This window comes from Bufo gargarizans, chromosome 3, assembly GCF_014858855.1.
Source record: "Bufo gargarizans isolate SCDJY-AF-19 chromosome 3, ASM1485885v1, whole genome shotgun sequence".
Taxonomy (NCBI): Eukaryota; Metazoa; Chordata; class Amphibia; order Anura; family Bufonidae; genus Bufo; species Bufo gargarizans.
The window spans coordinates 290,296,885-290,320,497 of NC_058082.1; the positions used below are offsets into that span (position 1 = coordinate 290,296,885).

At 42.5% G+C, this 23,613-nt stretch overlaps 1 protein-coding gene across 1 annotated transcript in view; it reads right to left on the bottom strand.

Annotated features, from left to right (window-relative positions):
- LOC122931551 overlaps nt 1-23,613 on the bottom strand; it is a 151,212-nt gene that overhangs the window by 29,572 nt on the left and 98,027 nt on the right. Inside the window, exon 7 of the mRNA XM_044285624.1 lies at nt 12,211-12,427. Coding sequence (XP_044141559.1) covers nt 12,211-12,427 — 217 coding nt within the window. The remainder of the gene's footprint in view (nt 1-12,210; nt 12,428-23,613) is intronic.

The window sequence follows — 23,613 nt, forward strand, 5'->3', positions numbered from 1 at the left end:
ACCAGATCAGGACCCATTCATTTTCAATGGGTCCTGGAAAAAATCGGACAGCACAATGTGTGCTGTCCGTTTCCGTTGTTCCGTTCCGCATGTCCGTTTAAATATAAAACATGTCCTATTATGTTCCTGAAAAATCGGATCCTGGTACAATGCAAAGTCAATGGTTCCGCAAAAAACGGAAGACATTCGGATGTCATTCCGTATGTCTTCCGTTTTTTGCGGAATCCGTTCCTGGAAACACATAGCAAATTTTTTTTTATTTTTTATTTTTTCATTTTTTTTTCAAAGAAATCCAAACAACTTTATTTGATTATTGAAATGTATACATGTTTCCGTTTTTTGCGGATCCGCAAAAAACGGATGACATACGGAAACATTTTCAGGAACAACGGATCCGCAAAAAACGGACCGTTTTTCAGGATGAAAAAAAACAGGACGTGTGAATGGACCCTTTATTGTGGAAATGAGCAGGGAAACATATTAAGTAGTGGGGCTGTTCGTATCTCCCTCTTTTCATCTTTCTCTCCGGGGTGGCTGGCCTTCCTTTGGTGGGGACACTGAGAGAAGGCGATTGAGATTGCCTTTCTTGTTTCTATCTTTTTTTAATTTTATATGTTTTATATTGGTCTGTATTAAATTGAAATATAAAAAGTAATGCACTAGGTGAAAAGACCAAAGCAACATAAAAATAAAACAATCAGCAGCTATTCATAACGCCTGAAAGACAAAATATGCCTTCTGTTTCCAAAATGAAAAAAACAAAAAAAAAAAACACAATGGGCAGATCTATTATGGCAAATGTGCCAGAATTCTGGCACCACATTTATTTAAAAGGGTTTCCAGTATTTTTATATTGATCGCATATCCTTAAAATAGTTAATCAATATCTGATTGATGGGGGTCCACAGGTGTGTGGGGAGTAGGACCGCCACCGATCAGATGTTGATGACCAATCCTGAGGATAGGGCAGCAATAAATAAATAAAAACTATGGGAAATACCTTTTAAGGCTTTTAGACGATTTTGTGCCATACTCAACAAATGGGCATGGCTTCACTTACACTGCGAAAATGTATGCCAAAACTCAGGCCACGACCTCTACTAGCCTGCACTGCAGTTGGTGGTGACTTGGTTTCCACTTTTGTGAAGGCATTATACTACAGGGGGGGAAGCATTATATATAGTACCACTACAGGGAGACATTATATTACACGGGAACTACTGGGGCAGGGGAGACTGGGCATTATATATACCAGCACTACATGGGGACATTATACTACATGGGGGAGAGAATTATATACTACCAGTATGTAGAGGAATTTCACTACAGAGAGAGACAGCATTATATATATTATAATGGGTCTACGGGGAGTGGGGGAGCGTTATATATGCTACCACTATGTGGGAGTATTGTATTAAGGGGGAGGGGGATATGAGAATATTATATATAATACCACTACATGGGGGCATTATACTACACGGAGGAGAACATTATCTATACTACCACTATGTGGAGGCATTACACAACAGGGGAGAAAGCAATATATATATAAAGTGGTATTATACTGTGGGGGGGGGGGAGCATTATACATATTACCACTACATGGGGGTATTTTACTACAGGGGGTAGAGCACTCTATATACTACCACTACATTAGGGGCATTACACTACAGGAGAGGAGGTGAGTATTATATATACTACCACTATGTAGGGGCATTATACTAGAGGAAGGATAGTAACATATAAATTACCACTTTATACTATGGGGGGCATTATACTATGGGGGCAAAAGCATTAAATATACTATCACTACATGGGGCATTGTACTATAAGGGGACTACAAGGGGAAGAGCATTATATATACAACCAATACGGGGGGACATTAAACTACAGGAGGGCATTATACTACAGGGGAGAGTATACTAGAAAGGGACACTACATATTATGGGTGAGAGCATCATATATACTAGCACTACAGGATGAAATTATACTACAGGGGGCACTATAGGGGTAGGATTATATAAACTGGCACAACAGAGGGATTATAATACTGGGGGCACTACAGGGGGGAATACTGGTACTATATGGGGGAAGAAGAGCATTATAATAAAGGCTGGAGAACTACAGGGGCATTATAATACATGGGGCATTATATGTACTGGCACTACAGAGGGCAATATAATACAGGGGGCACTGCAGCGGGGCTTTATAAATACTGGGGCTACTAACAGGGGTATTATAAATGTTTGTCATTACTAGAGGGGGCATTATACATATTGGGTTGACTACAGGGGGCACAACTATTGAGTATACTATAGGGGCTTATTACCATTGGTGGCTCCAACAGGGTGCCTTTTAGAGGGTCCTTGTTACTGCTGTGGGCACTATAGGAGGGCCTTATTTCTACTAGGTGCCCTATAGGGGCATTTTTAATACTGTGGGTACTGTGGGGGCATTATTATTATTGGACACAATATGGAGGGCATTGCTTCTAATGGGGGGCACTATTTTTCTCCCACAGGTTCTTTTGTAGTCTATGTCTGCTTCGGAACCAGTTATCCTATATAATCTTATTAATGATAAGTCCAGCATGCGCAATGATAACAATAACGTAAAAGTAGATTTGTACACGTCCTGTATACAAAGAGTAGGGACACTCCAATTTACCTCCTCTGTCAGGCCTATGGAACTTCAGTCTAATATTGGAACAATCTCGATAACGATCATTAGTCATCTTTCACTTTGCATCGGGCCATGTGAAAGGCCCTTTATACAAGAGCTGTTCAAGTTGTATATTGCCCAGCAACCACCCATACAAGACGACCCTCAGTTTGCTCTGTCTAATTCTTAGACAGTATTAGTAAATCTATATTTTCCCTTCTATTCTTGACCATGATGTGTAATAGACAGACATTGCTGACTCTGGAATCTGCTGCAGCACAATGAAAACTGATAGCATCCACCAGCTAAGGCTTTCAGATGTTATCACGTCCTTATAATATGTTTAGTACCTTAAAACTGGGTGTTTGCGTTTAGTTCAGAAATAATATATGATTCCTCCATACTGGTGTAATTTAGTCAATCACTATGTCCTGAAAGTGCAGTGTTTCTTGGAAAACCTATCTATAGATTGAAGGAGGTTCCTTAGAAGTAGCTAATCATATTCAGCAGATGTTGAAATTGCATTCCTGGAAATAAGGTTCCTTAGAGAATGACAAAAGACTTGCTGGCAGCATTTCTGCACAGCAGAAAAAAGCAAGGGCATCTTCTGCAATCTGCGTAAGTCTCACTGCATACTCCAGATTGCTACTGTCTTTTCTCAAAAGGTCAAAACCATTCTTACGATCCCATCAGTAATTTGATTTAAGACTACAAATGTTTTTTGTTGCATTGGTCTATTCAACAGAGATTCTGAACTGAATGACATTGATATTGCCATCATTGGATTTATAAAGGTTAACGTAGGCAGGTTATACTTAGCTTATGTCCATTTAGAATCTGTTTTATCTACTACATGCACAGACCGAGCTACAACATATCAAAAACAATCCTTAACCCCCTTAATGACTAGTTGATTTTATTTTATTTTTTTCGTTTTTTACTCCCAGCCTTCCCAAAGCCATAATGTTTTTATTTTTCCATTTACATAGCCGTATGAGGGCTTATTTTTGGTGGGACAAGATGTATTTTTTAATGGCACCATTTACAGTTGCATACAATGTGGTGGGAAGCCGTAAAAATAAAAAATTCCAAATAGGGTGGAATTATAAAAAAAAAAAAATTCTGCCACAGTTTTATGAGTTTTGTTTTTACAGCGTTTTCCATGCGATAAAACTGACCTGTTACTTTTATTATCTGGGTCCGTACGATTACAATGAAACCACATATGTATAGTTTTTTTGCGTTTTAATACTAAAACAAAATTTAGGCCTCATGCACACGACCGTTGTGTGCATCCGTGGCCGTTGTGCCGTTTTCCGTTTTTTTTCGCGGACCTATTGACTTTCAATGGGTCCGTGGAAAAATCGGAAAATGCACCGTTTTGCAGCCGAGGCCGTGATCCGTGTATCCTGTCCGTCAAAAAAATATGACCTGTCCTATTTTTTTGACGGACAACGGTTCACGGACCCATTCAAGTCAATGGGTCCGTGAAAGAACACGGATGCACATCAAGATTGGCATCCGTGGCCGTAGGTTGCTTTCATACAGACGGATCCGAAGATCCGTCTGCATAAAAGCTTTTTCTGATCTAAGTTTTCACTTCGTGAAAACTCATTTCCGACAGTATATTCTAACACAGAAGCGTTCCCATGGTGATGGGGACGCTTCTAGTTAGAATACACTGCAAACTTTGTACAAGACTGCCCCCTGCTGCCTGGCAGCACCCGATCTCTTACAGGGGGATATGATAGCACAATTAACCCCTTCAGGTGCGGCACCTAAAGGGGTTAATTGTACTATCATATTCCCCTGTAAGAGATCAGGGCTGCCCGGCAGCAGGGGGCAGACCCCCCCCCCTTCCCCAGTTTGAATATCGTTGGTGGCACAGTGTGCGCCCACCATCCCCCCCCCCTTCCTCCCTCTATAGTTAAAAATCGTTGGTGGCACAGTGTGCACCCACCATCGGCCCCCCCCCTTCCTCCCTCTATAGTTAAAAATCGTTGGTGGCACAGTGTGCGCCCACCATCGCCCCCCCCCCCCTTCCTCCCTCTATAGTTAAAAATCGTTGGTGGCACAGTGTGCGCCCACCATCGGCCCCCCTCTCTCTATAGTAGTAACAACCATTGGTGGCAGTGTGTGGCCTCCCATTCCCCCCCCACCACCACAGTAGAAGATTCATACTTACCTGCTTGCTGCTGCGATGTCTGTGACCGGCCGGGAGCTCCTCCTACTGGTAAGTGACAGTTCTTTAGCAATGCGCCGCACAGACCTTTCACTTACCAGTAGGTGGAGCTCCCGGCCGGTCACAGACATCGCAGCAGCAAGCAGGTAAGTATGAATCTTCTACAATTGTACTATTGCTAAGTAACCATGGCAACCAGGGATGCAGTAGCTTCCTGGTTGCCATGGTTACCGATCGGAGCCCCAGCGATTAAACTGGGACTCCGATCGGAACTCCGCTGCCACCAATGATGGGGAGGGGGGGGGGGGAATGGGAGGCCGCACACTGCCACCAATGGTTGTTACTACTATAGGGAGAGGGGGGGCGATGGTGGGCGCACACTGTGCCACCAACGATTTTTAACTATACAGGGAGGAAGGGGGGGGGCGATGGTGGGCGCACACTGTGCCACCAACGATTTTTAACTATAGAGGGAGGATATTCAAACGATATTCAAACTGGGGAGGGGGGGGCTGCCCCCTGCTGCCTGGCAGCCCTGATCTCTTACAGGGGGATATGATAGTACAATTAACCCCTTCAGGTGCGGCACCTGAGGAGTTAATTGTGCTGATCAGGGCCCCCTGTAAGAGATCGGGTGCTGCCAGGCAGCAGGGGGCAGTCATGTACACAGTTTTTCAGTGTATTCTAACCTGAAGCGTCCCCATCACCATGGGAACGCCTCTGTGTTAGAATATACTGTCGGAAATGAGTTTCACGATGTAGCTCATATCCGACAGTATATTCTAACATAGAGGAGTTCCCATGGTGATGGGGACGCTTCAAGTTATGTTCGGGTGTCCGCCTGGCCGTGCGGAGGCAAGCGGATCCGTCCAGACTTACAATGTAAGTCAATGGGGACGGATCCGTTTGAAGATGACACACTGTGGCTCAATTTTCAAACGGATCCGTCCCCCATTGACTTTCAATGTAAAGTCTGGACGGATCCGTCTGAGGCTATTTTCACACTTTAGAAATGTTTTAACAATATAATGCAGACGGATCCGCTCTGAACGGAGCCACCGTCTGCATTATGAACACAAGTGTGAAAGTAAAGGGACTCCTGACTTTACATTGAAAGTCAATGGGGACGGATCCGTTTGCAATTGCACCATATTGTGTCAACGTCAAACGGATCCGTCCCCATTGACTTGCATTGTAATTCAGGACGGATCCGTTTGGCTCCGCACGGCCAGGCGGACGCCAAAACGACTTTTTTTTCATGTCCGTGGATCCTCCAAAAATCAAGGAAGACCCACGGACGAAAAAACGGTCATGGATCACGGACCCACGGACCCCGTTTTTGCGGACCGTAAAAAACTGTCGTGTGCAGGAGGCCTTAAAACTGTGGAAAAGAACAATCTCCATAGTCTGACCACCTCATTTTACGTTTTACGTGTATTTTTCATTGATACCCTTTTAGGGTGTGTATGACTTTTTGATCAGTTTTTATTCAATATTGTTTGGGAGGTGAAGCGACCCAAAAATTTCAAATTTACCATTTTTAGTTTTTTTCTGTTTTGCCGTAGGGGATAAATATTTTTATATTTTAATAGTACAGTCATTTTCACACATGGTGATGACCATGATGTTTATTTTTTAATTGTTTATTTATTCTTATTTAAATTTTGCGGAAAGGGGGTGATTTACAATTTTATTTAATTTTTTTAGATATCTTTTAAAACTTAGGGGCTCCATAGGAACTCATGTGCGGTAGCCTCAGATCATTCAGGTGGACCGAGGCTGCCGCACACTCCATCCGGCCACCCCGGACCAGTGCACAGCCAGGAGAGCATTCTCCCAATTTTTGACCTCACAGGTACCGTAGTCACATTTGACCACAGCATTTGAGTGATTAAATGTACACGATCAACATTATAGACGGTCGCATACATTAGCCCCGGGTGCCTGCTTTTAAAACAGCAGGCACCCAGTGGCTATGATGTCCGTTGCAAGCAGACGCCATGTATAAAGTACCAACCGCCAATGTATATATGTGTACCATAGTTGGGAATGGGTTAAAAGGGTTGTCTCACAACTTCTCACAATTGCTTCCTTTTGCTGGCTTGATTCAATTTTCCTTGCACACTATAGAAAAATGGGACGGTCTCTCTGGCCAGACTGCAGGAGCACACATAGGCTGGTGCTTTTTCTTATAGAATACAAGCACGGCCACCAGTGATGGATTGTAGGGTGGTCATAACCCCTCAAAATGAGCAGTGTATAATGACACTCAAAAAATGAATCATAATGCATTAGTATGAACTTTCTCTACATAATAAATGCCATTTGCTGATGTGAAACAAACCCTTTAAAGAACATTTTCACATAAAAGAGTTGTCTCATCACAGACTACCCCTGTAATATGAGAACCACGAACTGATGATTTTTTGGCAAGTAAATTGCCATTGGCTGATCATTTTCCTTGCAAGGGCTGCGAAGGGAAAACATTACATGCAGCCATTCCAATGATTGACTAACATGGACCTGCCGAATCAGCTAGAGCGTTTCTGGCTCATTGAAGTGGGTCATGACTAGGTGACCCCCATCTATGACAACCCTATACCTAAGGCTACTTTCACACTAGCGTTCGGAGCGGGTCCGTCTGATGTTTCATCAGACGGATCCGCTCCTATAATGCAGACGTTTGCATCCGTTCAGAACGGATCCGTCTGCATTATAACTTAGAAAAATTTTCTAAGTGTGAAAGTAGCCTGAGCGGATCAGTTCCGACTTTACATTGAAAGTCAATGGGGGACGGATCCGCTTGAAGATTGAGCCATATGGTGTCATCTTCAAGCGGATCCGTCCCCATTGACTTCCATATTAAGTCGGAACGGATCCGCTCGCCTCCGCACGGCCAGGCGGACACCCGAACGCTGCTTGCAGCGTTCAGGTGTCCGCTCACTGCGGGGAGCGGAGGCTGAGCGCTGGCAGACGGATGCATTCTCAGTGGATCCGCCTCCACTGAGAATGCATTAGGGCCAGACGGCTGCGTTCAGGGCCGCTTGTGAGCCCCTTCAAACGGAGCTCACGAGCGGACACCTGAACGCAGGTGTGAAAGGAGCCTAATAAAGCATAAAAACAGGGGTTGTCCCATGAGACAATCTAAAAAATCTGCAGTAAATATTAGCTATTTCATTGTTCTCATCTGTCAAGTGTTAAATGTTATTTCTACCTCAGACATTTATAGCATATCCACAGGATATGCCATAAATCTCTGATAGATGTGGGTACCACCTATCTCCAGAATAGGGGGCCCGTGTCCTATCCTGCTTGGCGAGGTGATTGCGGCCATATCCAGGCAGGAAATGAAATAGTGGCCATGTATGTACGTGGCTCTCCATTCATTTTCATGGGAATCATGGAAACGGCCAGGCACCAGGTGGAGCCCGCTTCTATCAGGTATTTATGACATATCCAGTGGGGAATAGCCATTTAATTGTTTCTTAGTTATACTTGTGTCTGAGAAAACTGAGTAATAACTAATATGGCCTCCATTATGATGGCAAAAAGGATTCTCATCTGCTTTTTTTAAACCTACAAGATGATATGTCTTTAAATGGTGATCCCTCAGAATTATGATGAAACTAATCAAAGTCACAGATATGGGGTCTATTTAGAAAACTGGAAGGTCCGCAACTGAGATTTCGGTGATTTAAATTTGCCATGTATAAGCATTTATATCTAAGCCATGGTAAGTGATGCTCGAAGTTAATCATGTCTTACGTTAACAAATCGTGTAAAGGCATCTTAAAGGGAAACTGTCACCTGTTTTATGCTGTTCTAACCGCCAAGTCCTAACAACTTCCTCATATGCTGATAAGTCCTCATATTCCTGAACTTTTGCTAGGACACCATAAAACTGGTGACAGATTCCCGCTTTATGACCGCCAATACCTAGAATAAGCGCTGTACATTATAGTAGGAGACCTACTATAATGGCCTGCACCAGAAAAAGATAGTTGGGGTACCACTGTCCTTACATGGCAGTCTGAGGCCTAATGGAGGCAGCAGTGTATACCCATCAGGCTGTGCCTGTCTGGGGTACCCGAATGGTGCCTGCCAGTATAGCACTGACTGTATAATACACTGTACTGCATAAATAGCACAGTGCATTATAAAAGCAATCAGAAGAATGCCTGTTGAATTTACCTTGTGGGACTAGTAAATGATTTTATTAAAGGGGTTATCCCATGACTAATTTAAAAAATGAAAATCAGACATCATATAGTACATGACTAGGGCTGAAATGATTACTCGATTGAATCGAGTAATTCGACACAAGAAAATCCTTGATGCAAATGTTTTGCATCGAGGATTCATTTGTGTCATGTGACCATGGAGCGGGAGTGAAGAGCTTGCTATTAGTTACCGCTACGTGGTCACCCACCTGCCCGTACTGCGCTGCACTTTCAGCCCTGACACATCGTTAGGACATAGTGCACGCTAAAATAATTATTTACTGCAGCCCTATACATGACAATCTCTTTTTAACAAAGCTAGAACCAGCCCTGTACTTCACATGGATCCAGAGATATCTCAATTCATGGCTCTACTAGATTTATATCAAGCTGACAGCTCAATGGGAGTGACCTTTCTGCAGCAGTTCAGGGGGAGTCCTTTCTGCTGCAACTTTTTCCCTTTCACAGCTCAGAATGCAGTTCAAGGATGAAACTGAGCATGTGCGGTCTTCTCAGTGAGCCAGACAAAAAAAGTTAAAAAAAAGTGTCCAGATCCAGGTGCTGGTTTGAAAACAGTAGAATATTTTTTAAAGCCCTTTAAACAACAACAAAAAAAAAAGTTAAAAAATACACCCTTTCAATGAAAAAAAAATAAAACTCCGCTACATAATTGGTATCACCGCATCAGTAACAACCTACACCATTATCACGCAATTTATCCTCATTGTGAACACTGTTAAAAGAAATTGCCAGAACTGCAATTTTTGCAATTTTTTGTTTATTCGCCACAAAAAATGGGAATAAAAAGCAATCAAATGTGTTATGTACCTCCATAATGATACCAATGAAAACTAAAAGTTGTCCCACAAAAATCAAGCCTTGACACAGCTCCATAGAAAGAAAAATAACAAAGTTATGGGTCTTAGGATGCAGCGATGGATAAAAAAAAAAAGGGGTTTTAGTGTGCAAATGTTAAATTAAAAAAAACTATAGGGATCATTTACTACGCTGAAATACGCCTAAATTTGGTTAGTTGCGCTGCTATGTGCGACTTCCGCCACTCACGCCAGGTCTAAAATTGTGGGCGGGGAAGGGTATGGTCTGGCAGTCCCTTCTCATTCACCAGTTTCTACGCCTGTTTTAGGCGTAGAAAAAGGTCTAAATGTAAGACCGCTCATAAGCAGTCTTAGGTCTCTTGCACACAAACTTTTTTTTTTCCGTTTATGTTCCATTTTTTGCGTTCCATATACGGGCTGTACACGGAACCATTAATTTCAATGGATCCACAAAAAAACGGAAGGTACCGTATTTCCATTTTTCCGTTCCGTTCAAAGATAGAACATGTCCAATTATTGTTCGCATAAAGGACGAGGATAGTACTGTTCTATCAGGGGCCAGCTGTTCCGTTCTGCAAAAAACAGAATGCACACAGACATCATCCGTATTTTTTGCGGATCTGTTTTTTGAGGACCACAAAATACTGAGAAAGCCATACGGTCGTGTGCAAGAGGCCTTAGGGTCCGCAAAACACTGACACTGGCCATGTGCACATGGCCGGCACTATAATAGAAAATGCCTATTCTTGTCAGCTATTGCGGATAAGAATAGGACATGTTCTATTTTTTTGCGGAGCTGCGGACCGGAAGTTTGGGGCCACGGAACGGAAGTGCAGATGTGGACAGCACACTGTGTGCTGTCCGCATCTTTTCCAGCCCCAATGAAAATGAAAGGGTCCACACCCGTTCCGCATAATTGTGAAACGGATCCGGACCATTCACACGGACGTCTGAATGGAGCCTTACATTTAGAACTGGCGCTGGATGAGCCAAAGTTATGGAGAGGCCTTCATAACTTTGACAGCTTTACCGCCAGTTTAGGGCTTTATTAAGACCGGAGCCTAAACAATAATCTTATTAAATGTGTCCCCATATATATTTGGTATTGATGTAATCGTACTGAACCAGAGAATACAAATATCATGTTATTTATGCCAAAAAATGAACGTAGCAAAATTTATAACATAACAACTCAGTGGCAGTATTGCTACCCCTCCAAGAAATACTTAATAAAAGTTGATCAGTAAGTTATGTGTGCACCAAAATGGTTTCATTAAAAACTACAACTTAGGTCTCATGCACACGAATGTTGTTTTGGTCCGCATCCGAGCCGCAGTTTTTGCGGCTTGGATGCGGACCCATTCACTTCAATGGGGCCGCAAAAGATGCGGACAGCACTCCGTGTGCTGTCCTCATATGTTGCTCCGTTCCGTGGTCCGCATAAAAAATATAACCTGTCCTATTCTTGTCCATTTTGCGGACAGGAATAGGCAGTTATATTAATGGCTGTCCGTGCCGTTACGCAAATTGCGGAACGCACACGGACGCCATCCGCGTTTTGCAGATACGCAATTTGCAGAACGCAAAACACACAACAGTCGTGTGCATGAGGCCTTATCCTGCAAAAAATAAGCTGTCATACGTCAATAAAAAAGTTATAGCTCTTGGAAGGCGATTTAAAAAATGGCTTGGCCACGAAGCCCTAAACTGCATACAGACTTAGATTTAGCATTACCAACGTCACCAAAAACAGACATCTGTTCATTCATACATACAGTCATTTCCTTTTGCCTTGTGTTATAAGTGAGAGGGAAACTGACCTTTAAATGGGTTTGCTTTTACCTGGATCTATTTGGAACCAAAATGAAACAAAAATGCCTATTATTGCACCAGTAGATGTTTAAAAAATTGATCCCCTGCCTAAAAATTATGAGAAGAAAAGACTATCTTTACGGTGGCTCAGTGGTTAGCACTGGTGCCTTGCAGCGCTGGGGTCCTAGGTTTGAATCCGACCAGGGACAACATCTGCATGGAGTTTGTATGCGTTTCCTTCCACACTCCAAAAACATACTGATAGGGACCTTAGATTGTGAGCCCCATAGGGGACAGTTGGATGATAATGTCTGTACAGCGCTGCGGAATATAGTAGCGCTATATAAGTGCATAAAATAAGTTAATATCATAACCATGTCATCGGGGTAAGGGTATATTTATGCAAATAAAAACGTATTAGTGTGCACGTTCACCATTGATTGGAATAACAGTATTGACTTCAAATTAATACTTCGGAATCTGATTATATGAAGCTTACTTTATATTTTTTCCTTTGAGATTCTCTTCAGACCTTAGAAGTTTATCCATCCATATAAACCTCCTGAGAGCTCTTGGAAGAAGGTGTCCATTAAGCCTATCGCAGACTGAAGTCATGGTAGTTGAGTCTAATGAAATGATTGCACAGATTGAATTACCCAGCACTTCAGCCCCAGCACAGCTTAAAGGTGGGGGTTTTATCTGATGTCCTGAAAGTCCTACGGGAGAAAAGATCATATTGAATATGTCATATAAGTTGAAGTATATGTACATAGAAATACAGGCTATATATTGTTTTCCAATAAATCAATATCCCTAAATGTAAAAGATAGAGTAATTCAATAACTAGGATAGCTGTACTAAGCCATACATTAGAAGAAAACACCCATCAATGCCAGTTTCAGTTAATGATGTCTTGCAAAAAAGTACATTAAACATTGATAACTGTTTAGACTGATTTTTATTATGCTTTGCCCAATTTTTTATTAGTACAATACCAACTCTCAGGTCAGTGTTCAATCTAGAAAAATGAAATATAGGCTCTCATATCCATTATACCACCAGAACCAAGAGCATTAAGAAGGTTTTGGTGATGGAATGTATGCAGTAGTCCTTTACAAATACGACAATTTAGCAAAAATCTATTGACATAATACGTAAATTAGGGTGTAGATTTATTGCATTTTTAACACCGTAGGATTTACTGACAGCTGTACTTCTGCTGACTTGGTTCTAAAGACATTTCCAGATGTCCTCATTGGTGCCAACTGGAAAACCTGTAGTTGACTCTGCCAGCAGACTGGCCGCAAAAGTAACTGCTCAGATTGCAGAATGCCTATGTGGCTAGATACCATCATATGAGCTCAGTTTGCTGGTATAAAGGACATCCCGCACCTACTGTGTCCTTCTCCCATACCATATAGATTGTAAGCCCTCACGGGCAGGGCCCTCTATCCTTCTGTACCAGTCTGTAACTCGTCTTGTTCATGATTAGTGCAATTGTCTGTATTATCATATGTACAGCGCTATGGAATGAATGGCGCTTTAATAATATTGAATAATAAATAATAATAATAATCTTCTGGGTCACATATAATGTGTAATAGGTTTTTCTAAATAGTCCTTTTCATGATATTATGGTTTGTTCAGGATCTGATCCTTCATAGCCATATACTCAGCATCTAACGCGATGGGCATCGTTGCGCATTCAGTTACAATGTGATGAGTGCAACATTTAGGGTCCACGTGAAATGGAAATGCCGGAAAAATCTCCATAGTACAAAGCAAGTGGATGAGATCTGAACAAATCTCATTCACATGCAGCTGAAAATTTCTGCACGGAATTTGACCTGAGGCGTGGAGTTCCGTCAGTTGCCGTCATTGCCGAAAGCACAGATTTATCATGAGTTTTCCCCATTAAACTCAATTGGGAAGAAGAAAATCGTATTAAAAGGGAACTTTTCAATGAACATGTTTGTGCTGCAGCAGAAGGAGCTGAGCTGATTGATATATAGTTTTGTGTAAGGGTTCATTCAGATGGCCGTATGTTGTCCACAAAAATTCGGATCTGTTTTTGCGGACAGCTCAGCATGTCCGCAAAAAAACGGATTGCATTCTGCATTTTTGCAGATTTCAATGGGGAGACAACCTGATTTTCACTGACAAGTATAGGACATGTTTTATTTGTTTTTGCGGAGCCGTGGAAAGGAAGAAAAGGTCCCCATAAAAATGAATGGTTCCACATTTAATTCGCGCATCAGATGCGGAAAGCGACATATGGCTGTCTGAATGAGCCTTAGGGCTTGTTCACACAAACGTTTTTTGCATTCCGTATACGGAACCATTCATTTCTATGGGTCCGCAAAAAAAACGGAATGTACTCCGTGAGCATTCCGTTTTTGTATGTCCGCATTTCTATTCCGCTACATTTTGAGTCTTGTCCTATTATTGTCCGCAAATCACGTTCCGTGGCTCCATTCAAGTAAAAAACTGAACACATATGGAAATGCATCTGTATGTCTTCCGTATCTGTTGAGTTTTTATAGAACCATCTATTGATGCCCAGCCCAATTTTTTCTATGTAATTACTGTATACTGTATATGCCATTCGGAAAAACGAAACGGAAAAACTGAACAGAAACAAAAACACAACGGAAACAAAAAACTGAACAACGAATCCGTGAAAAACGGACCGTAAAACACTGATAAATCCAAATGGTCGTGTGAACAAGCCCTTAACCAGTAATCCACTCATTCAAATTCCTGTTCACTCTTGTCTTTGAAGTCAAGGAGGATGTCCTTTCATGGCTGACACCCTTCACTCTATAGCGGTGAATACAGATATAGCTGTCAGTCACTGATTTGACTGCCTCCTTAACCTCAAAGCCAGGAATTAGCAAGAATTTTCAGATGTAAAACCTGTCACTAGCACGTTCCTATCCAACTGTTTGTATAGATACATAGATGTGAGTCACATAGCTGTGGTTCGCCTGATGAAAACGCTGTTTTTCTTTTGTTCATCCGAGGCTCCATTCTAGAGTTATCATACTTTTTGTTAATATGCAAATGTAGCCTTTAGTGCAATGAGGGCGTCACTTAGAAACCTAGAATGTGTCGGCAGATAAGAACCATTTGGCCCATCTAGTCTACCCAATATACTGAATACTATGAATATCCCCAGGCCCTATCTTATATGAAGGATAGCCTTATGCCTATCCCATGCATGCTTAAACTCCTCCACTGTATTTGCAGCTACCACTTCTGCAGGAAGGCTCTTCCATGCATCCACTACTCTCTCAGTAAAGTAATACTTCCTGATATTACTTTTAAACCTTTGCCCCTCTAATTTAAAACTATGTCCTCTTGTAGCAGTTTTTCTTCTTTTAAATATTCTCTCCTCTTTTACCTTGTTAATTCCCTTTATGTATTTAAAAGTTTCTATCATATCCCCTCTGTCTTGTCTTTCTTCCAAGCTATACATGTTAAGGTCCTTTCATCTTTCCTGGTAAGTTTTGTCCTGTAATCCATGTACTAGTTACTGCATTATCTTACACTTCTCAACATTACATTTTAATTGCCAGATTTTTGACCATTCCTCTAGTTTTCCTAAAGCCTTTTCTATTTGGTGTATCCCTCCAGGAACATCAACCCTATTACAAATCTTTGTGTCATCAGCAAAAAGACACACCTTACCATCGAGGCCTTCTGCAATTTCGCTGATAAAGATATTAAACAATATGGGTCCCCAGAACAGATCTCTGAGGTACCCCTACTTGTAACAAGACCATGGTCTGAATACAGGGAGTGCAGAATTATTAGGCAAGTTGTATTTTTGAGGATTAATTTTATTATTGAACAACAACCATGTTCTCAATGAACCCCAAAAACTCATTAATATCAAAGCTGAATATTTTTGGAAGTAGTTTTTAGTTTGTTTTTAGTTTTAGCTATTTTAGGGGGATATCTGTGTGTGCAGGTGACTAGTACTGTGCATAATTATTAGGCAACTTAACAAAAAACAATTATATACCCATTTCAATTATTTATTTTTACCAGTGAAACCAATATAACATCTCAACATTCACAAATATACATTTCTGACATTCAAAAACAAAACAAAAACAAATCAGTGACCAATATAGCCACCTTTCTTTGCAAGGACACTCAAAAGCCTGCCATCCATGGATTCTGTCAGTGTTTTGATCTGTTCACCATCAACATTGCGTGCAGCAGCAACCACAGCCTCCCAGACACTGTTCAGAGAGGTGTACTGTTTTCCCTCCTTGTAAATCTCACATTTGATGATGGACCACAGGTTCTCAATGGGGTTCAGATCAGGTGAACAAGGAGGCCATGTCATTAGATTTTCTTCTTTTATACCCTTTCTTGCCAGCCACACTGTGGAGTACTTGGACGCGTGTGATGGAGCATTGTCCTGCATGAAAATCATGTTTTTCTTGAAGGATGCAGACTTCTTCCTGTACCACTGCTTGAAGAAGGTGTCTTCCAGAAACTGGCAGTAGGACTGGGAGTTGAGCTTGACTCCATCCTCAACCCGAAAAGGCCCCACAAGATTATCTTTGATGATACCAGCCCAAACCAGTACTCCACCTCCACCTTGCTGGCGTCTGAGTCGGACTGGAGCTCTCTGCCCTTTACCAATCCAGCCACGGGCCCATCCATCTGGCCCATCAAGACTCACTCTCATTTCATCAGTCCATAAAACCTTAGAAAAATCAGTCTTGAGATATTTCTTGGCCCAGTCTTGACGTTTCAGCTGGTGTGTCTTGTTCAGTGGTGGTCGTCTTTCAGCCTTTCTTACCTTGGCCATGTCTCTGAGTATTGCACACCTTGTGCTTTTGGGCACTCCAGTGATGTTGCAGCTCTGAAATATGGCCAAACTGGTGGCAAGTGGCATCTTGGCAGCTGCACGCTTGACTTTTCTCAGTTCATGGGCAGTTATTTTGCGCCTTGGTTTTTCCACACGCTTCTTGCGACCCTGTTGACTATTTTGAATGAAACACTTGATTGTTCGATGATCACGCTTTAAAAGCTTTGCAATTTTAAGAGTGCTGCATCCCTCTGCAAGATATCTCACTATTTTTGACTTTTCTGAGCCTGTCAAGTCCTTCTTTTGACCCATTTTGCCAAAGGAAAGGAAGTTGCCTAATAATTATGCACACCTGATATAGGGTGTTGATGTCATTAGACCACACCCCTTCTCATTACAGAGATGCACATCACCTAATATGCTTAATTGGTAGTAGGCTTTCGAGCCTATACAGCTTGGAGTAAGACAACATGCATAAAGAGGATGATGTGGTCAAAATACTAATTTGCCTAATAATTCTGCACTCCCTGTATACTCCATTGACTATAACCCTCTGTTGCCTGTCCTTCAGCCACTACCTAATCCATTCAACAATATGGGAGTCCAAGCCCAAAGACTCTAATTTATTGATTAGCCTTCTATGTGGGACAGTATCAAAAGCCTTACTAAAGTCTAGATAAGCGATGTCAACTGCACCTCCGCCATATATTATTTTAGTCACCCAATCAAAAATATCTATAAGATTAGTTTGACATGATTTCCCTGAAGTAAACCCATGTTGTTTTTCATCTTTCAATCCCTTAGATTTTAGATGTTCCACAATCCTCTCCTTAAGTATGGTTTCCATAAATTTCCCCACTACTGATGTCAAGCTTACTGGCCTATAGTTGCCCGATTCCTCCCTACCTTTCTTGTGAATGGGCACAACATTTGCTAATTTCCAATCTTCTGGGACGACTCCTGTTACCAGTGATTGGTTCAATAAATCTGTTAATGGTTTTGCTAGTTCACAGCTAAGCTCTTTTAATAGCTTTGGGTGTATCCCATCAGGCCTCTGTGACTTATTTGTATTCATTTTAGACAGCTGACTTAGAACCTCTTCCTCTGTGAAGACACATGCATCAAAAGATTCATTAGTCTTCCTTCCTAACTGAGGTCCCTTTCCTTCATTTTCCTTTGTAAAAACTGAACAGAGGTATTCATTGAGGCAATCAGCTAGTTCTTTATCTTCTTCCATATAACTTCCTTCTTTTGTTTTTAATTTGGTAATTCCTTGTTTTATATTACTGATCAGTCCATGCAATGTTCTCAACTGGCGCTTAACCACATGAAATACTGCTGCAGTGTTATAGCAGTCCCGTTTCCTGCTATAATAGACTTTATACAGCCCAGCTGTACAAGACACAATTAAATATAAAACAATGTAACACTGCACGCTTACTGTACAATAAATAGCCAACTTGTCACCACCTTCCTACTTATCACGTTAAAGATAAGTAGGAAGTTGGTGACAAGTTGGCTATTTATTGTAGAGTAAGCTCGCAGTGTTAGATTGTTTTATATTTAATTCCTTGTTTTAGTTTCCTTTTTTCATTTATGTATCTGAAGAATGTCTTATCGCCTTTTTTCACTGACTGAGCTAATTTCTCTTCTGCCTGTGCTTTAGAAGCTCTTATAACTTGTTTGGCCTCTCTCTGCCTAATCTTATAAATTTGCCTGTCATCCTCGTATTTTTTATTTTTATAATTACTAAATGAAAAATATGGGGGGCAGTATACTCAATAAAACTTCACTTTTAATAGCATATAGGAGATAAAACACGGCCCCTACTAACGTACAACGAGTAAGCCGTGTATGCCCTTGACCTATAAGGGTGACGGGGCAGAGACAATTACAATACAGACAAACCGTATATACGTTGGACTGGACAAATATATATGTATATATGGGAAAACAAGTAGGACCGTGTTGGTATATGTAACCCACTAGCCCTATTGCCTCCCTACTTGTCCTAGTCCACCCTATCAAATTTTTCCAAAGGACGGGGTCCAAAAAGCCCCGCAAGGGGTGGCCCAGACTGGAACTCTGTTCCTGTATGGTAAGCCCTAATGAGGCCCTAACACAGATCCTCGTCCAGTAGAACGATACACATAAAAAACATAAACAAATGTAGAGATATAAACCCCAAAAAAGGGCCCTTTAGGGGTATACTCAAGTGTCCCGACGCGTTTCTTCAGTGGATGCCCCAGGATTAATCAGGGGACACGGGGCAGAGATAAAGGTTATCCCTCCAGGCTGGTTAACCCAAGGTTTAGGATATAGCCTGTACACTAGCTGCAGTCAGTATGTGGCTGAGTCTAGGGGTAACCACCAAGAATAAACAGACATAAGTAAAGTAACTTTAAATAAACATCCATAAATCCTCCCATGTGGGCGGTGGATGGAAATGGGAGAGGGAGGCAACTTCTAGTTCCTTGAAATTAATGCAGCTTCTCCTGGATGAAGAAAAGGTGATTCTGGGTCGGGCGGAAAGCAGTCTTAGCGAACAGATTGAGATTACAAAGAAGTTTCAGTTAGAACCTGAATTCTCTGCTAAAGAGGTGCAGTTACAGAATACGGTGGAACGGTATCAGTATCAACTTAAAGACCGTAAGCACAAACAATTTAGCAGCGATTTTCAGGATTTCCGTGATAATAAGGTGTACCAATTTTTAACAAATCCGCCCGTTACCCAGAACACTGACCTCTCCTCCACGGACACTGAAGTCTCTGACGTAGAGAAAGAGAGGTACCCTAAGAACAGGGGGCGGGGACGTGATCATACAGATCAAGGGGACGAGGTAATCACCCAAGACAGAATCCACAAAATCCCCCCCAAAACCCACCTACAGTTGTGTTCAAAATTATTCAACCCCCAATGCTGTAAAGGGTTTTAGGGAATTTAGTGTACATTTGTAATTGTGTTCAGAATGAAATCTTACAAGGACTTTTTAAAGAACCAAATGCAACTAAAATGACATCAATTGTTTTTGTAATACAGTATTCAATGTTTTTTTTGTGATTTCTTCATTGACACAATTATTCAACCCCTTAAAGGCTACCACTCTTAAGAACAGAGGTTCATTCAAGTGTTTTTGATCAGGTATTGAAAACACCTGTGGATGTCAAGGAGCAGCAATCAAGCATAATAAGCACCAATTAGGCAGATTTAAAAGGACTGTGATACTCAGCTCCTTCTAGACATTTACTGGTGTATTTACAAACATGGTGAAGTCAAGAGAATGGTCCAGGAAGACAAGAGAAGAGGTGATTTCTCTTCACAGGAAGGGCAATGGCTATAAGAAGATTGCAAAGATGTTAAACATACCAAGAGACACCATAGGAAGCAGCATTCGCAAATTCAAGGCAAAGGGCACTGTTGAAACGCTACCTGGCCGTGGCAGAAAGAAGATGCTGACTTCGACTGCTGTGCGCTACCTGAAGCGCAAAGTGGAGAAAAGTCCCCGTGTGACTGCTGAGGAACTGAAAAAAGATTTGTCAGATGTGGGTACTGAAGTTTCAGCTCAGACAATAAGGCGCACACTGCGTAATGAAGGCCTCCATGCCAGAACTCCCAAGCGCACCCCCTTGCTGTCTCCAAAGAATAAGAAGAGTCGACTGCAGTATGCCAAAAGTCATGTGGACAAACCACAAATGTTTTGGGATAGTGTTCTGTGGACTGATGAAACAAAATTAGAACTGTTTGGGCCCATGGATCAACGCTATGTTTGGAGGAGGAAGAACAAGGCCTATAAAGAAAAGAACACCTTGCCTACTGTGAAGCATGGCGGGGGGTCAATCGTGCTTTGGGGCTGTTTTGCTTCTACAGGTACAGGGAAGCTTCAGCGTGTGCAAGGTACCATGAATTCTCTTCAGTACCAGGAGATATTGGATGAAAATGTGATGCAGTCCGTCGCAAACCTGACTTGGGAGACGTTGGACCTTTCAACAGGACAATGATCCCAAGCATACCTCCAAGTCCACTAGAGCATGGTTGCAGATTAAAGGCTGGAACATTTTGAAGTGGCCATCGCAGTCACCAGACTTAAATCCGATTGAGAACCTCTGGTGGGACTTAAAGAAAGCAGTGGCAGTGCGCAAGCCTAAGAATGTGACTGAACTGGATGCTTTTGCCCATGAAGAATGGGCGAAGATACCCGTCGATCGCTGCAAGACACTTGTTTCAAGCTATGCTTCACGTTTAAAAACTGTTATAACTGGAAAAGGATGTTGTACTAAGTACTAAGATTGAATGTCACTTGGGGGTTGGATAAAACTGATAATGATGTGAGCACAGAAAATACATTTGTGGTTATTTCATTATAAATGTTATGTTATATTTGTCTGACTTACAAGTGCCTCTTTGATTTAATTGTAAACAAGATGACTGAAATGATCAAAATCAATGTCAAACTGGCCAAAACACTCAATTTCAGTGGGGGTTGAATAATTTTTAACACAACTGTATATCCGCGCAGGGCTCTCCTTTTTTAGACCAAGGGACACATTATCCCCTCAGGAACCGGAACGCCCAGGTATAGGCACCACAGGCCACCCTCCCCTCCCTCGGATAAACGGGTCATAAACCTCTCCTCCCGGGTACTTTCATCAATCAAACTTAAACTGCTGGGACGTGGACTTTCCTTTGTTCCGACAAATAAGTTTGACATGTTCCGGTGGACAAGGGATCTTCACTTCTTTGCCCGTAGACTTAAATGGCATAAGTTCCATAAACTTAAGGAAAAAAGGGAAAGTCGAGAATTGGGCGTCCCTGTTGATATTTTGAAGGACGTCCACCTTCTCTTCAACCTAGATCAATTACCACCCAATGCTGAGGGGTTAGGTCCCTTCACGGCCCTTAAGAACAAAAGTACCAGAATGCCCCCCATGGGAGATGTATCGTGTGTAGATGTGTTCTTACAACACACTACCTCGGAGCTGGATGGCATACACCCTGTTCCACCCAGGTTCAATTGCAGTAGGGAAGAGAGGATGGCTATCGTGAGTCTTGAAAGTGACAAAAATATTATTATCAAATCATCAGATAAGGGAGGCAACGTCGTTGTGATGGACATGCCGGGGTATAGAGGAATGTGTCTCTCGGTCCTGGAAGACGAGACTGGCTATGAAATTCTCCCCAAGAACCCTACCAGCAGTCTGCAAGGGACCTTAAGACACATTCTGGAAAAAGCCAAAAAGGCCTCTCTAATTAGTGGTGAGGAATACGAGTTCCTATATTCACTCCATCCGGTAACAGCTACCTTTTACTGTTTGCCCAAAGTCCACAAGGGGACCACCCCAGTCAAGGGACGACCAATCGTCTCGGGAGTAGGGAGCTTATCACAGAACTGCGGGATCTATGTGGATAGGGTGTTGCGTCCCTTCGTGTTGGCTCTACCATCCTACATACGGGATACGGGCGACCTACTGGGAAAATTGGAGGATATCTGTATTGAGCCACACTGGTTCCTGGCCTCCATTGATGTGGAGGCCCTATATTCCTCGATTCCACATGAATGAGGACTGGAGGCTACCAACCATTACTTACAGACCAGAGGGCAGCAATTTTCGCTGCATAACACGTTTACCCTCGAGCTCCTAAGTTTCATACTGTCAAGTAATTTCTTCTTATTTGACGGTCGCATATACCACCAGCTCAGGGGCACGGCTATGGGTAGCTCTTGTGCCCCCTCATATGCCAACTTGCTCCTGGGCTGGTGGGAGGAGTCTGCAGTATTTGGGGAACCATCACTCTGGTTTGTCGAACACATTGCTCTCTGGTCACGCTACATTGACGATATTTTTCTGTTATGGAGCGGGCCAGAGAGCGATTTCGACATATTCATTTTAGAATTGAATGTAAACAGCTTCAATTTAAGATTTACCTCCGTCATTGTTAGAGATCGCCTGCCTTTCCTGGATGTGGTTATTTGTAGGGATAACAAGGGCGGCCTGAGTACATCTATTTATCGGAAGAATAGGTCTACCAATTCCCTCCTTAGGTGGGACAGCAGCCATCCTGTCCCTCTTAAGAGAGGGATTCCAACCGGACAGTACTTGAGATTGAAGCGTAACTGCTCAAAACCAAGTGATTTTAAGCACCAGGCTAGAGACCTGAGGTGTAGGTTTCAGGAAAGGGGGTATCCGGACAGGACCCTCAGACTGGCCTACGAGAAGACCAAAATACGCATTCGAACAGAGCTACTCCACCCCACAACTAGCAGGGCGTGTGAATCTCAGGGTACTGTCTGGGTAATAGGCACTTTTGATGCTGCGGCTTCCCAAGTAAAGAAGATCTTGGCACGGCACTGGTACACCCTGCTGATGGACCCAGACCTAACTGAGATTCTTAGTCCCTCTGTTTCCCTCACTTTCAGGAGAGGGAATAACTTAAGGGATAGGCTGGTGCACAGCCATTTTGCACCTCCAGCAAAGCCACGGACGTGGCTGGATACACCTGTGACGGGATGCCACAGATGTGGACACTGTAGCTTCTGTGGCTGTCTGTCACAGGGTAAGACCTTTACTGGTGAACCACAAAACACTGTTTACCATGTGAGAGGCTTTATTAACTGTCGCACGGCAGGTGTGATCTATTTGATTACGTGTATCTGTGGGCCACGTTATGTTGGCGACATCCGGAACAACAGGGATACCCCCATAGCGCGCCATGTACAGCTGTCACATGATGGACGCCCCTCGGCCATTAACTTTATGGCCATTGAGCGTGTTCTCAAACCCACATGGGGGGGGGGGGGCGATTGGAATAGATACATTCTACAAAGAGAATGCTGGTGGACATTCACCCTAAATACAGTCCCCTCACGGCCTCAATGAACAATTAAATTATAGCTGCTTCCTATAATCGCTTGGTGGTCTGTGTAGGCCCTAGGACAGAAGTTTCTGTCATTTAACCCCTGTCTGTTTTTTGGTCTGTTATGGGATAATACAGGGAGTGCAGAATTATTAGGCAAATGAGTATTTTGACCACATCATCCTCTTTATGCATGTTGTCTTACTCCAAGCTGTATAGGC